A 13,869-nucleotide genomic window follows, 5' to 3' on the forward strand; every position below is an offset into this window, starting at 1 on the left:
TAGATAAATCAGCGCCGTGGCACAGAGCTGTATCCTAGTGAATATGCAGAATGCTTCTTGCAGGACAGAAAGCCATTGCCCACTGATAGCTGGTTTTAGTGCATCCCAACCTGTATTGCCAGAAGCGTAAACTAAATAACGGCGTATAATCCAAGTAAATAGTCTTCTCTTGGGATAACAGGCTTCGGAACACCTTAGAAAATACTCCATGTCACCTGTGGGTGCCACTGTCTTATTTTATAACTCATGACACAATTTAAAAAATAAAACTAAACAGGTGATGTAATTTCATACACATTATACTAGACACATGAAAGGAAATTATACACACAAAAGAATTGCCAAGGACAAAACAACTCGAGCAAAGTATATATTTATTGTAGTTTTTATTGATCCATTTCCATAAGTGTGCCGAACACACAGCCTTTTTCCTCTAATACTATATAGATCAGATAGTATAATCAAAGCCAGGCAGCCTGTACATCCCTCTGCTCATACGATGCCTGCCATCTCATAGCCTGCGGCGCGGAGATATTCTTATATAGCCACAAGCTGCTGTCCCTAGTACTATAAGGCAGGCAAGGTGCAAGTAGATACCAAACCTCTAGAACAACAGGTTAGGCATAAAATATCACCCTAGCACCTCTATGACTATATGACATCAGTTCTCATGGAAAAGGAGTCAGACCAGCTGAACCTTCCACAGAAAAGGTAAATGATCCAACATATTCATACAAAATATATATATAAATATAGAGCTCTATGTCTATTTACGGTGAGTGTAAACTGCTATCAAAGTGTGTAAACGGTTAGAAAGTCTCCGAACCTGGCCAGCCAAGTTCTCTGGGGCGCTATGGAGCCGCCAGTAACTTTGTCACCTTGTTCTCTGCCTAGAGGTCTCAGCGCATTCATTCAGTACTTCTCTCCAGCTGTTTCCCCCCTGAGTCTTCCGCATGAACCCAGTTTTACACTTTTCATGACTACTTCTACCTTTTAACACGACCACGCAGAGATTCCAACCTCAGAGGTCAGCGACAGTTACATTTTATAAATATCCTGAACTAGTAAGTGTGGGGCAGTTATAAAAATGGAAACAACTCACTCAAGTGAAGAACTAAAATTTCACCCAACAAGTGTGCAACAGGATCAGGTCCCTCACTCACCATCCCTACTCACAATAATGCACTAAAGAACTAGAAGGCTTACTAACCGGTCTACTTACAAAAACCCTACGGTAAACGTGTTTGCTTTGGCCTTCTGTTTTCCCCAATCATCTCCCATTTCCCTGCCACATCTTCCTCTACATTTCTAAAGACTTACCTTTTGCCTTCTCTTCCAATCTCCTCTTCCTCCTCGCTCACACACCATATTTATATCAATCCCCCCTTCCTTCTGCCCATACATGCAGCTGTCTATTATTCTCAGTTCCCACCTCGCCAACTCCTCCAGATACTGTTCTGCGTCAAATCACCCATCACAGGTTTCCTCTTACTTCTTCCAGATCTCCAACTCCCTACATCCCAGCTCATTCTCACTCTGATCGCGTGTCAGAGCTCTCACATCCCACCGCACCCTCTCACTTCCCTTTCACCATTATCTCCCACACTCCAGATCTTGGTCACTCGCTGCTCCGCATCGCCCATACCCCATATATAATGCCTTCCTTTTCCAGTCTCCTATAACATACCATCCATTTTCCTCCCACTAGCACCTCCATCTTTTCCCTCTTCTTTCCCGTTATATAACTTCCTAAACCATTCTCTCCCATACTCCTTTCTTTTTCCCGCCCCGTCCTGCTTGTTTTCAATGTGCTTTATAGGTCATGGTTTCCCATTGCTTGTAGCTTGATATGTGTGGTTATTTCTGTATATACATTAGAAGTCAAAAGTCCTGTTTGGGAATAAACATTTCACGTAGCTTTCAGGCCACTAAGTATTTAAGAATCAACAGACGAGCTCTTGCCGCATGTGGATAATCTGTAATAAAGCATCTTGCACCTCGGCATCCATGTGACCCTGCAAGAAAGAGATGGACTGTGTTACCAGAACAAGACATGTGCCAAACACAAGGAATTTCATAAACGTGGCCATGTTCTCCGTCCGTGTTCAAAACGATCTACACTAGAGGTGAGGCAGACCATGGCTTGTGGACCCAGAGTGTTGATTGCCCCTCGGCAGACACAACCCCCAGTGAAGAAGAGAGAAGAAAAGAGAAGCGCATGCCACGGAGCACCTAACAGAGAGGGGATCATATTTATCTCTGGTTCTGGGCTCAGACCCAACTGCCCGGTTATAACCTAAACTTTCTTACCTGAACAGCATTCAGCAGATGCGAGCGATAAATGGAGATTACTTCTTGATGTCTGTGCTGAGTCTCCTACAATGAATTAAAACGCCATATTATACAAAATATCATTAAAAATGATGGTACCGTGAATTTATATACACAAATTTACTATTATTATTATTAGAGCCAAAACTAGCAGGATTCTCCAGCTAGAGACTAGAAAAGGCCCCAAACTATGCATAGTTAAAATGAGTAAGGAGACCACACCGAGCTAATTATGCATTATACAGGTCAGCCAAGATCTTCCACCAGCCAAAGCTCACTGGGGCTGGCTCTTCATAATATATTAGGAAAATCCCAATTATGCTGTAAACCCTTCTGCCAACATGAAACATCCCACACTTTGCCCCACAGTAGGGTGTGGGGGGGGAGAATTTGTATTTTGTGTTCCCGCCACTTGTGTGATATACACAAGTGGCGGAAACACAAAATACAAATTCTCCCCCCCACACCCTACTGTGGGGCAAAGTGTGGGATGTTGCTATTGTGCAAAGCCAATGGCGCTGAAAGGAAAGAGTGGCTGTTTGTGGTATAATGTATACCCATTGTACAGCGCTACAGAATATGTTGGTGCTATATAAAAAAAAATAATGATATCTCACTGGTTATGTGTAATAAAATGTTTAGTTTTTGTGCTTAGATCACCATAAGGACCGACCTTACTGCTCAATGTTGTGGACTAATTGATGGAAAGTACTAGCTTTAATATTTAGCGTAATGCCATTTCATCAGGTTTTGCAGAGAGGCCTAATTTCTGTATTTTATATTGTTATATATTATTTATAATACATAATTTTAAAAAAAAAAATCACAAGACAAAAGAAAAAAAAAATTGTCTTCAAAATGCGTGGGTCCTTTAATTTGGTAATGCACCCACATATACAGAATATGATAAAAGGCACATCAGGTAATGGAGTATACTTCCAGATAGTTCTTCCAATACAATCCAAAGGCAGCTCTTCAATAGCACTGCAGCAATTGGCACAGAGTTAATTAATGGCTACAATAAAGTCCATCAAAAGTAGAAACAAAGTTACATCTCACTCACCCCGAAACGGGCTTCAACCAGGTGCATCGACCAGGACGTGCCTTTTATTACATTCCTCAAATGCGATTGCAGTACCAAATTAAAAAGATTAACACACACCTTTAAGACAATATTACACTATATGTATTTGCGTTTGTTCATCACATATATATATATCCGAAGCTCAACCGCATCATTCGGAGATATCAGGTACCATACATTTTATTACGTCCATAGATTTTCACCAGCGCACAAATCACACTTTTTTGGTTTAAAGGAAAATGAAGACTTAGTGGATCAGAAGCAGAGCTGGCGCTTTACCTGGCTTCATCCATGGCCGTCTTCAATCTCTGAATGGGGATGCAGTATTTGGTGACGCAGACTTTGCAGTCTTTCAGAATCAGACTGGGGTCAGCCCTCCTTTGGCTTGGCTGCTATGTACAGCTATAGCCCCACTACTTATCACATCCCCTTTCTGCTTTCTATAAGCAGGAGAAGGTGAGCTCTTGGAAGTTCCAAGGTACAATTGTAAGTATTTTAATATGTTTAATATATTTGTACTGTGCCAGAAACGCATTTTTGTGCGTGTGTGCCACTTGTGGATTTTTTTTTATTGTCTTTAGGAAATCTGATCAGTTTAGAATGCCTCATTGTGTTATCACAGTATTTGTATACCAATAATACAGTTTTAAATCCACTTGTGTATTTGGATAACCGCTAATCTAGGAGTGACCCCAAGCTACTTACATCCAACTGGCACTGCAGGGATGTGACCTGAGCCTGCAGGTTGTCCACAGACTGGCTCCTCTCACTCAATTGGGACAAAGTCAGCTTCAGCTTCTCCACATCAGTATGAAGGGCACGGATCTAACAAGAGAGATCACAGGTCTGAAACACTAGATATGTGGGATACAAATGAAAGACTGCTGGGCAGAGACTGTTTTATGGATTACAGAGACTAATGGGAATGTTCTCAAATACAGTCAAGATGCTCCTTGCAGCTCACCTCTTTGTCTTTGCCCTCCACGTTTCTGGCTGACTGCTGAATACGTCCTTGCAGTTCTTCTATGGTACTCGTAGACTTCTCGCATATTCCCTTTAGCTGAGTGAGCTCCTGTTCTAGGTCATTGTTTTTCTTCTGCAGCTGTTTGCTCTGCTCATGTGCCATCTGCAGCTCCTTGGCCATTTGCTTGGTGTCTTCTCTGTACTTTCTGCAGGACTCCTCCAGCTGAACAACCCTTTGCTCCAGCTCTGTCTTTGCTGCTTTCAGATCTGTGCCTTCCCGGTCCTTGGAGCTCTGTAGCTCCTGTAGGCTGTGATGAGCTTGTCGTATCTCCTCCCTGAGCTGCTTGACTTCCAGTTCAATCACCTGCACTGCCTCCTCCTTTACCTGGAGTTTCTGTTGTGCCTCTGCCATTTGCCTCTCCCAGGCGTCCTTCTCCCGGATGTGCTGGTTTCCAGAGATATAAGTTCCTTTCAGCTCCTCCAATTCCTTTTCCAGAGCGTGAACTCTCTCTTGAACTTTTTCATACAGGTTTACCTGGGTTTTCAGCTCAGCTTCTAGAGATGCTCTGGTGTTACTTAGCATAACCTTCAGTTCCTGGTGCTGAACAACGGGAATGTACTGTGTATTTAATGACTCCTGCAAAGCCTTCAGTTTGCTGGCAGTCTCTAGACACTCCTCTTGCAGCGTCCTCTGTTTCTCCTTGGCTTCAGACAGTGATTTCTGAACTTCCTGCAGATGCGCATGCACTTCATCCAGCTGGCTTTGCATCATATCCCTCTCTTGGTTCCAGGAGGTCCGCTCTTTGCTTAGCACACACTCTGCACTTTGCAGCTCTTTTTGCATCTTCTGGATCTCATTTTGCTGCTCTTCAAACTTCAGCTGCGTCTCCCGACTTATCCGACACTGTTCTTGTAACTCATTCTCCAGCTCCCGTCTTGTGGCCTGGAAGCTCTGCTCCTTCTCCTCCATGCTGGTGAGAGGAGCATACTTCTCGGTGATGCAGCGCTGTAGTGTGTCTAGCTCCTCTCTCTGCTCCTGGATAGCTGCCTGCAGTCTCTGCACCTCGCTCTCTGCTTTTTGGTACTTTGCATATATCTGGGTACACTCTTGTTGCTTCTGTTCTACCAGCTTCTGGAATTCTGATACCCTCACCTCATGTTCTTTCCTTTTCACATATTCAACATCTACTTGCGCTATCAGACTGTCCAGTCGAGACTGTAAATCTGCCCGCTCGGCAGCCTCTTTCTCCACTTGGGACTGCAGTTGTGTCCACTCTGCAGCTTTGCGCTCCAGCTGTTTGTGCAATTCTGCCTGCTTTTCGCTTGCAACCTCCAATTGTGATTTCAACCCAGCCTGCACCACAGACTCATTATCCAGCTTTGCTAGAAGTTCTGTCCTCTTAGTAGTCTCTTTTCCAAGCTGTGTGTGTAGAGCTTCTTGCTCTTTCCTACAACAGGCCAGTTGCTCCCTGCACGTAGCCAAGTCGGCTTTAGTTTTTTCTAGCTCTGAGGTCAGTTTGGCGAGTGCCTGGTGGTGCGTTTTCAATGGTAGGTGGCTCTCTATCAGACTGGTGTTCTTGGTCTTCTCCACCTCAAATTTACTGGTTGCCTCAGCCAACTGCTGCTCTAGTTGGGTAATCCTTGAATTCATGTCTTGCATCTCTTTTTCATGCTGCGCCTGAGAGGTGCTGGATGCCTGCAGTAGCATCAGATCTTCTCTGAGTGTTTTCCTCTCCGCCTGTAACCGCTCCAGTTCAAGCTCAGCCTTCCTCTGGCTTTGCTCAGAATCTGACAATTTCTGGTGGAGCTGAGCAATAGTTTCCTCACAAGCTCTCTTGGTCTCCGCGTGAAGCTGTGCTGGGACATGCTGGCTTCTAATTTGTCCCGTGAGGTCTTCAACTTGCCTCTGCAGTAAAACTTTCTCAGTCTGCAGCTTCTCCCCTTCACGGACCTTGCCGATAGTCTTTATTTTCAGGTCCTCCAACTCTTTCTTAAGAGTTTCCCATTTGGTTTCGGAACGATTCTTCTCACTCTGTGCATTAAAGAGCTCCTGTCGTAGCTGCGTGAGCTCACGCTCCGTCTCCTCTAGACTCCTGGACTTCTCGTTTACCTCGTTGGTTAGAAGGCATTTCATATTCTCAAATTTATCAGCCGTGACAGAAAGACCTAGTTGCTCTCCTGCCTCTTGAGCCCTACGTTCTGCTCTCTCCTTATCTTCTTCGCACACGGCAAGCTCATCTTGCAGCCTTCTGTTTTCCTTGCGCAAGCGTGAATCCTCTCTGCGCAGCTCCTGTACCAAAAGCTCATTGTGGCGGAGCTGGTTTCGCAGTTTCCCAACCTCTGCAGAAGCTCCTTCATACTTGGTCTTCACCTCCCGCAGCTGTTCATTCAAGTCTTCAGCACGGGAACTTCCACTCAGAGCTTCTTGTGTCAGGTGGTCTTTCAGCGCCAGGAAGTGAGACTGCATCTGCTTCACTTTTGCTTCTGAATCCAGCATTCGCTTCTGCACATCACGGAGAGCTTCCTCCAACTGCCGAATCTGCTGATCAGACTCGGCTTTAGTACGATCTCTCTCAGAAGCCAGGGCGAGACATTCCGATGATTTCCTGGACAGCTCGTGCTGCAACCTAACCGTTTCGTCCCTTGCCGCTTCACAGAATCTGCGCATGTTCTCCAACTCCTGATGTTGCTCTGCATTGTTCCCAGGGAGCTCTAAGGGCCGCAGCTGAGACCTGGCCAGCAGGTGCGCAGAAAGCTGAAAAGATAAGAAACACGGTAAAGAGATTATTAACGATAATAGTCATACCAACATTATTTCATCCTTATCCCTTAAAACAGAACTGTTATAGTTGACCGAGAATTTAGTCATTTCATGTAACCACAAATACTTAACAGGTAGTAAAATGTCAGCTGTAGAATGTTACGAACATACAGTTGTGCTCAAAAGTTTGCATACCCTTGGAGAATTGGTAATATGTGCATTCCCTTAGTTCTTAATACTGTGTATTGCCCCCTTTGGCATCAATGACAGTGTGCAGTCGTTTGTAATAGTTGTCTATGAGGCCCCAAATTATTGCAGGTGGTATAGCTGTCCATTCGTGATGGCAAAATGCCTCCAGGTCATTCAAAGCCTTTGGTCGTCTTGCATGAACTGCACGTTTGAGATTTCCCCAGAGTGGCTCGATGATATTAAGGTCAGGAAACTGTGATGGCCACTCCAGAACCTTCACCTTTTTCTGCTGTAACCACTGGAAGGTCATCTTGGTGTTGTGCTTAGGGTCATTGTCGTGCTGGAAGGTCCAAGAGTGTCCCATGCGCAGCTTTCGCGCGAAAGAATGGAAATTGTCTGTCAGTATTTTCTGAAAACATGCTGCATTCATCTTGCCATCAATTTTCACAAGATTCCCTGTGCCTTTAGAGCTCACCCCCCCCCCAAAAACACATCAGCGAGCCACCACCACGCTTCACAGTGGGGATGGTATTCTTTTCGCTATAGGGTTTGGTGACCTCTCTCCAAACATAGCGCTTGTGGTTGTGACCGTAAAGCCCTGTTTTGGTCTTGTCACTCCAAATTAGCGTGCCAGAAGCTGTGAGGCGTGTCAAGGTGTTGTCTGGCATATCATAACTGGGCTTTTTTGTGACATTGTATCGTATTGTGCTCCTTGAAGCAACCACACCATCTTTTCCCAGAGCAGCAGGTATTTCTCCTGAGGTTACCTGTGGGTTTTTCTATGTATCCCAAACAATTCTTCTGGCAGTTGTTGGTAAAATCTTTCTTGGTCTACCTGACCTTGGCCTGGTATCAAAAGATCCCTGAATTTTCCACTTCCTAATAAGTGATTGAACAGTACTGACTGGCATTTTCGAGGCTTTGGATATCTTTTTAAATCCTTTTCCATCTAAATAAAATAACATTACCTTGTTACACACATTTTTGACAGCTCTTTTCTGCTCCCCATGGCTCAGTATCTAGCTTGCTCAGTGCATCAACGTGAGAGCTATTATACACAGACACTAATTGCAATTTAAAAAGCCACAGGTGTGGGAAATTAAGTGTGTGTGTGTGTGTGTGTGTGTGTGAGACAAGGCCAAACATTCATGGGTCTGTTATCATTATGACTTAAAAAGGAGCCCAAACTATGTGATAATAAATGGCTTCATATGATCAATAGCCTTAAATTTATATGCAGGCTTTTGAGCACAACTGTAAATTTTGTGGATGAACAGTGGTTTGTGGAGTGTTAGCATTTGAGGCCAACAAAAAAGAAGAGACTCCCAGTACAACGACAAGAAAAAAAACCAAAGAACGATCCCCCTTTACCCCAGAACAGGTACCTGCGGATTTGCACTAAGCATAGGAATTTGCTTCATGACAACTTCTTCTTTACCTAGACACAAAGAGCGTCACGTTATTTTGTGTGAAGGTTACTTGGAATAGCTTGAGGCATTGAAGCTTATACTCACTATTACTAAACGGACTGCCGGGGGCAGAATGAGTCATCTGCTGGAAAACAAAAAGAAACAAAATCTTATTGGTCATGATATATAGAACTCTAAGAATCATATTGGATATTTATCTTGGGGTTCTAGTGTTATCCACACATGTTCAGAAGGGTGCAAGCCTTATTACCAGCATATTATTCAGTAAAGATATCTAAACATGGCTCTCCAACCTTTCCTCCTTTCAAAACATCAGCTCTCTTAGCTTCCGATCAGTAATTATCAGCTTGTAGTACATGCACATGCCCAACAATCACAGTTGTGACCCTTCCTCACCTCGTAATATCTCACTTTTCCTCTTAGATTTTCCATTGTCCTCAGGCTTTCTTCCAACTCTTTTTCTTTTGCTTGCAGTAGTAATTTCATTTCCTCTTTCTTTTACAGGAAGTGGAGAGAACAGGGAGAAGAAAGGTGGTCAGGGAAAAGTACCGTATTTGCTCGATTATAAGACAAGGGTTTTTTTTATTATTTTTTATTTATTTATTTATTTTAAGGGGAAATGCCCTGAAAAATATCCCTCGTCTTATATTCGAGGTCATCTTCTAATCAGACCTCAAATATTGGTCTGATTACAAGACTAAGATTCAGATCCCCCACATCGCTGCAGGGAACCCCGGATCCTCCTCTCTGGCAGCCTCTGCTGCTGCCGGCACTTCCTCTGGGGGCTTCTATGACGGAGCACCTGCATCACATGACCTTCCGCTGCGCCACCATAGAAGCCCCAGTAGCAGCAGAGGTTGTCTATATAACAAGTATATGATTTCTCCGCAAGTCCGTTCTGCAGAAGCACCCGGGAGGCCCGGTTGATAAAATTGAAAGCAGGGAGAGGTGGATGGAGAAATAAGACCAAGAACCAAGAAGAACAAGAGGCAAAAGAAGAAGCATGACTGCACAAAAGGAGATAGGACACGTAAGCAGTTGGCGACGTAGGTAGGGAGACATTAGCGTGAGTAAGAGGGTGGAAAAAAAAAAGGAAATGCAAACAATTTGGAACTCTCTAGTTTGTTTTCATTTGTTTTGTTGGGGGTCCTGCCTCGTGCTCAGACATTTCTACAAATAGATACATATATCTTCCTTGATTCATCTGCCCTTACCTCATTTTCAAGGTCATCAGACATCATCTGTTCCTGTAAACAAAGCGATTCCCAGGTTAGGAGACATACCTCCCACAAGTAAAAAGAAATACATCACTAACAACGGCACAGTTATTGGCAACTTCATAAACTTATATTGCAAGAAGATATCCACATTCTCATTGTACAGTCACTCTAAGTGAGCACAAAAGACAATACATCACAGCGAGCGGTTCATTTAAGAATATTCAAAGATCATATGTAAATCTCTACTTATGGAGCAGCACACTCCATACAATAAGCGTCCAACTGGATACATAGCATTGGGTAGATCCATACCTGGCTAAGCTGCATCTGTAAACTCCCTACTTTGTCAAACAGAACCCGCTGCTCATGCTGTATTTTCTGCAGTCTCTCCCGTAAATCCTCATTCTCTACCTCCAGGTCCTGCGGGGAGTTATGGGAGAAAGATGGCTGTGACCTAAGCACATAGCATTCATCGCGGACTATGCCAGATTACAGTTATCTCCAGATGGACACAGACCTGCATTTGCTCCTTTGATTTTGTATGGGCTTCTTCCTTTGAATTTTGCTTCACTCGTTTCTGTGTAAAAGAATCACAAGTATTACGGAATCTGCTCTTTGCAGTCAACACGCACACACAATAACTTATTACAGCCATCCATCTGTTCCTTATAAACCAGATCAAAGCTATAATAGGCAAATAGTACCTAATCTTCAGAACAAAAAGGGAAATTTATCAAGATCAAGCCCAGGGCTTTAAAGTTAAATTCTGGGCCAAGTGGATTAATTCCAAACACATCTAGTTTGGAAGCCAACGCACATTAAAGAGGCCGTGCCTGAGTGAGAATAGTCATAGCGAGTCCCGACTCGGTTGGTAGGCCACCTAAATCTAGCATTGCATATCAGAGGTACATCCACCAGCAAGGCACAGGCTGAACGGGGATTAATTAAAACTTGGGGGGGGTATTTAATTAGATTGGGGAAAATAATATTTTCATGTAAAGAAGGAATATACATGCAAACATAAAAAGAACGGCAACGCAATACATTTGTGGATTTATTTGGATTTGGCATGGATGGTATAATAAGATAAAAGGTCTCACAAAAGGTCTCTAAAACATCTACCCACTTTCCCCACCATTAAATTATGTGTATTATATTCTAAAGTCAGGATGGAAACATTTACGCGCCGTTCCATTACGTGTATTCTTTCCTGTGAGTGCTCCAGCCTTGTGTTTAGATATCTATTGCAATGGGTCAAGTAAGCCCCTTTAATTTTTCAGAGAGAGAGAGAGAGATTGCCTGACTCCCAGCATTTATCAGTTTGCGTGCATACAATTCCACTCGTATGGATGCCTGTAAGAAGATTTTACATATGGTTCTAACAAATTTCACATATTTTTACCATAGGCAGTAGCCCCCTTCTCCCCTCTCACTAGAACATCTGCTTGCTGGCTGGCAAAGCATGAAGGCTTTCGTTCGTACAAATATTACATGTTGATATCAACCGATGAGAGGCACTTAAATTCATTAGAGTGCAGAAAACTGCAAGTAAAATCAGCTAACAGCAGCAAACTTGTTATTAAACCCAAAGCTGCCCCAACATACTTGCTTACAGAGCAGATTAACCTTATATTATCCTTAACGTACTCATACTCACCGAGCGCAGAGACACAGCACTCCTCAAAGCCTCGTGTCCTGCAATGAGATACAGAGATCAGACCTTCACTTGTATTGTATCTTCTAGCTTCCTGCTTTAAGAAAGATAGGCTAAATATTTGCAAAAGGGCCCAGAATTACTAATTTGCACGCCTAACGAAGTGACGAGAAGGCTACAGGTTGTCCAACCCTGTTTCACTGCTCAGACAATTACCTCTTGGAGAGTTCTCCATTGCAGTCCTAATCAGAGACAGAATTTCCAAGTTGTCCCCAATTCTTCCATAATAAGCACAGTCATGTCCCAGAGAGTCCACCAACCCTATGTCCGCTCCTCCTCTGAGCAAGACCTCCACAGACTCCTTACAGCCATACTCACAGCCCAACATCAGCGGGGTCCTGATAAATACAGATTTAGAAGCATTATAGGTAATCAGACTAAGGCCAAAAGGCCAGCCAGTTACTGAAAAACTATTCCCTGGTGTCTGCTACTTACTTATTCTGTTTGTCTCTGGCATTGATATCAGCTCCCTTGTCAATCAGAAGTTGGCATATAGCTGGGCGGCACATCTGTGTGGCGAGAGACAGGGGAGTCCTCCCATCCTGTAGTGTTAAATATGGAGGGTTGGGTAGCAAGAAAGAAAAGGACTTTTCAGCCAGAGCGTACTTAAAAGAAAAATTCTGATTTTGGATAAGTTTTTGTTAAATTTAAATGAAAAGTATTAAATGTCTTACCCCATCCTTTGCATTGACAGAGGCTCCATGGTCACAGAGAAGTTGCACACTGGAACAGCAATCAGACATGGCTGTGCGAAAGGCAAAATAATCATGAAGGTACAACTAAATCATAATCACAGCATAAAACAGACCGTAAAAGAACTTTGAGCCAAGTCCAGCCTGCCCCGGACAGAATCCAGCCTTTAGGGGTAGGTTCCTTCTCACCTGCATCATGAAGAGCAGTCCTGCCCTGGAGATCTACATTCTCTGTCGGGCAATTAAACTAGAAAGAGAGAGAAAGAGAAAGAGAAAGACACTAACATCAAGAAAACGCGTGGGTTAAGAGACTGCAAACCCTCTCACTCCACCTGGAGCCTCACTCACCTGCAGCAGCTTCTGGAGACACAAAGAGTGACCGTACTTGGCAGACAGATGCAGTGCGTTCCGACCTGAGTTAATTAAAAATATAAAATAATCAACGCTCACAGTATTCAGTGAGAGTTATTATTAGCAGACCCACATAAAGGCTATCAGCACGTGTCTACGGAAATTTATAAATTCTGGTGAGAAAATAAATAAAAAAAAAAAAATTAACAAGCCACACCAATATTATGTAGATGGCAAAGCTCAACACAGGCTAGTGGAAAATTCATGCCCCATCTATAGCTGCATTAATTAATTCATTCATTCATTTATTCATTAACGGGCAGGGTATATATCAGAGGTTGGGTTTCCTAAACATTGCGTTATCTTTCTTAAAAGGGCGACAGATATTTGTCTGATTTACAGCCACCCTGCCAGCTAATTATTTATTCTTCCGGCCCACGTACCAGCAGCATCTGGAGCCGTGAGGTCCACCCCATGTAATAGGATTGCATTCAAACACTCCAGGTGACCTTTTGATGCCACAATGTGGAACCTAAATAGTAAGACAGTAATAAAATGTTTTATTGTACGCTTTATAGACACAGTCATTGGTATCATTGCAGTTTTTCTTTGTACTTCCTTTGAAGACATTTGCTATAAAACACATACATTAAGACGATCACCCTACCCAGCTTTATTGGCATGGCCCTCTAATATGCATATATGAGATAATGAAACATTAATACCTGACAATATCAGAGCAACGTGGATTAAGACTAAGGTGATATTTACCTAAACACCCTCAGAAACTAAGCAAATGATAGACTGGTACTAGTATTGGGGGTGCAAGTTAAAACTAAACACCCCACCTTTGGGTTGTGTATCCCTGCCATAAAAGTTACTATAAGACCAAGTCTAATAGAATATATAGAATGCTAGGGTGGCAATATAAGTCTGAGCAGTGGCATTGGGTCAGGTTTGATAATGGCTTTTAAGGCGACACTGCCATATTTCCCCATGAAGATTTGCATCATCAGAGAGCTTGCTTGGTAGACTACAGGAGATTCTTAGGGAGCAAGAATCAGAAAATAAGAACGTTTAGGAGGCTAGTGATGACAGCATCTGTTGAAAAGTCACCTATAAGGATCTACTCCT

At 43.3% G+C, this 13,869-nt stretch overlaps 1 protein-coding gene across 3 annotated transcripts in view; it reads right to left on the bottom strand.

The window, feature by feature from the left end:
• Nucleotides 1-1,266: 1,266 nt before the first annotated feature.
• Nucleotides 1,267-13,869, bottom strand: part of UACA (uveal autoantigen with coiled-coil domains and ankyrin repeats) — a 29,365-nt gene continuing 16,762 nt past the window's right edge. For 2 of the 3 annotated variants that reach the window (XM_053463583.1, XM_053463580.1), the window contains exons 3-19: nt 13,179-13,267; nt 12,733-12,797; nt 12,574-12,631; nt 12,367-12,437; nt 12,128-12,234; nt 11,849-12,030; nt 11,636-11,673; nt 10,496-10,555; nt 10,291-10,398; nt 9,973-10,005; nt 9,155-9,253; nt 8,843-8,882; nt 8,714-8,766; nt 4,380-7,133; nt 4,121-4,240; nt 2,311-2,376; nt 1,267-2,015 (exon numbers count right to left, since the gene is read on the bottom strand). In XM_053463583.1, coding sequence (XP_053319558.1) covers nt 1,944-2,015; nt 2,311-2,376; nt 4,121-4,240; nt 4,380-7,133; nt 8,714-8,766; nt 8,843-8,882; nt 9,155-9,253; nt 9,973-10,005; nt 10,291-10,398; nt 10,496-10,555; nt 11,636-11,673; nt 11,849-12,030; nt 12,128-12,234; nt 12,367-12,437; nt 12,574-12,631; nt 12,733-12,797; nt 13,179-13,267 — 4,015 coding nt within the window. In that variant the 3' untranslated portion in view covers nt 1,267-1,943. The remainder of the gene's footprint in view (nt 2,016-2,310; nt 2,377-4,120; nt 4,241-4,379; nt 7,134-8,713; nt 8,767-8,842; nt 8,883-9,154; nt 9,254-9,972; nt 10,006-10,290; nt 10,399-10,495; nt 10,556-11,635; nt 11,674-11,848; nt 12,031-12,127; nt 12,235-12,366; nt 12,438-12,573; nt 12,632-12,732; nt 12,798-13,178; nt 13,268-13,869) is intronic. The other variant, XM_053463582.1, reaches the window with a different exon arrangement.

Source organism: Spea bombifrons, chromosome 4 (assembly GCF_027358695.1).
Source record: "Spea bombifrons isolate aSpeBom1 chromosome 4, aSpeBom1.2.pri, whole genome shotgun sequence".
NCBI lineage: Eukaryota > Metazoa > Chordata > Amphibia > Anura > Pelobatidae > Spea > Spea bombifrons.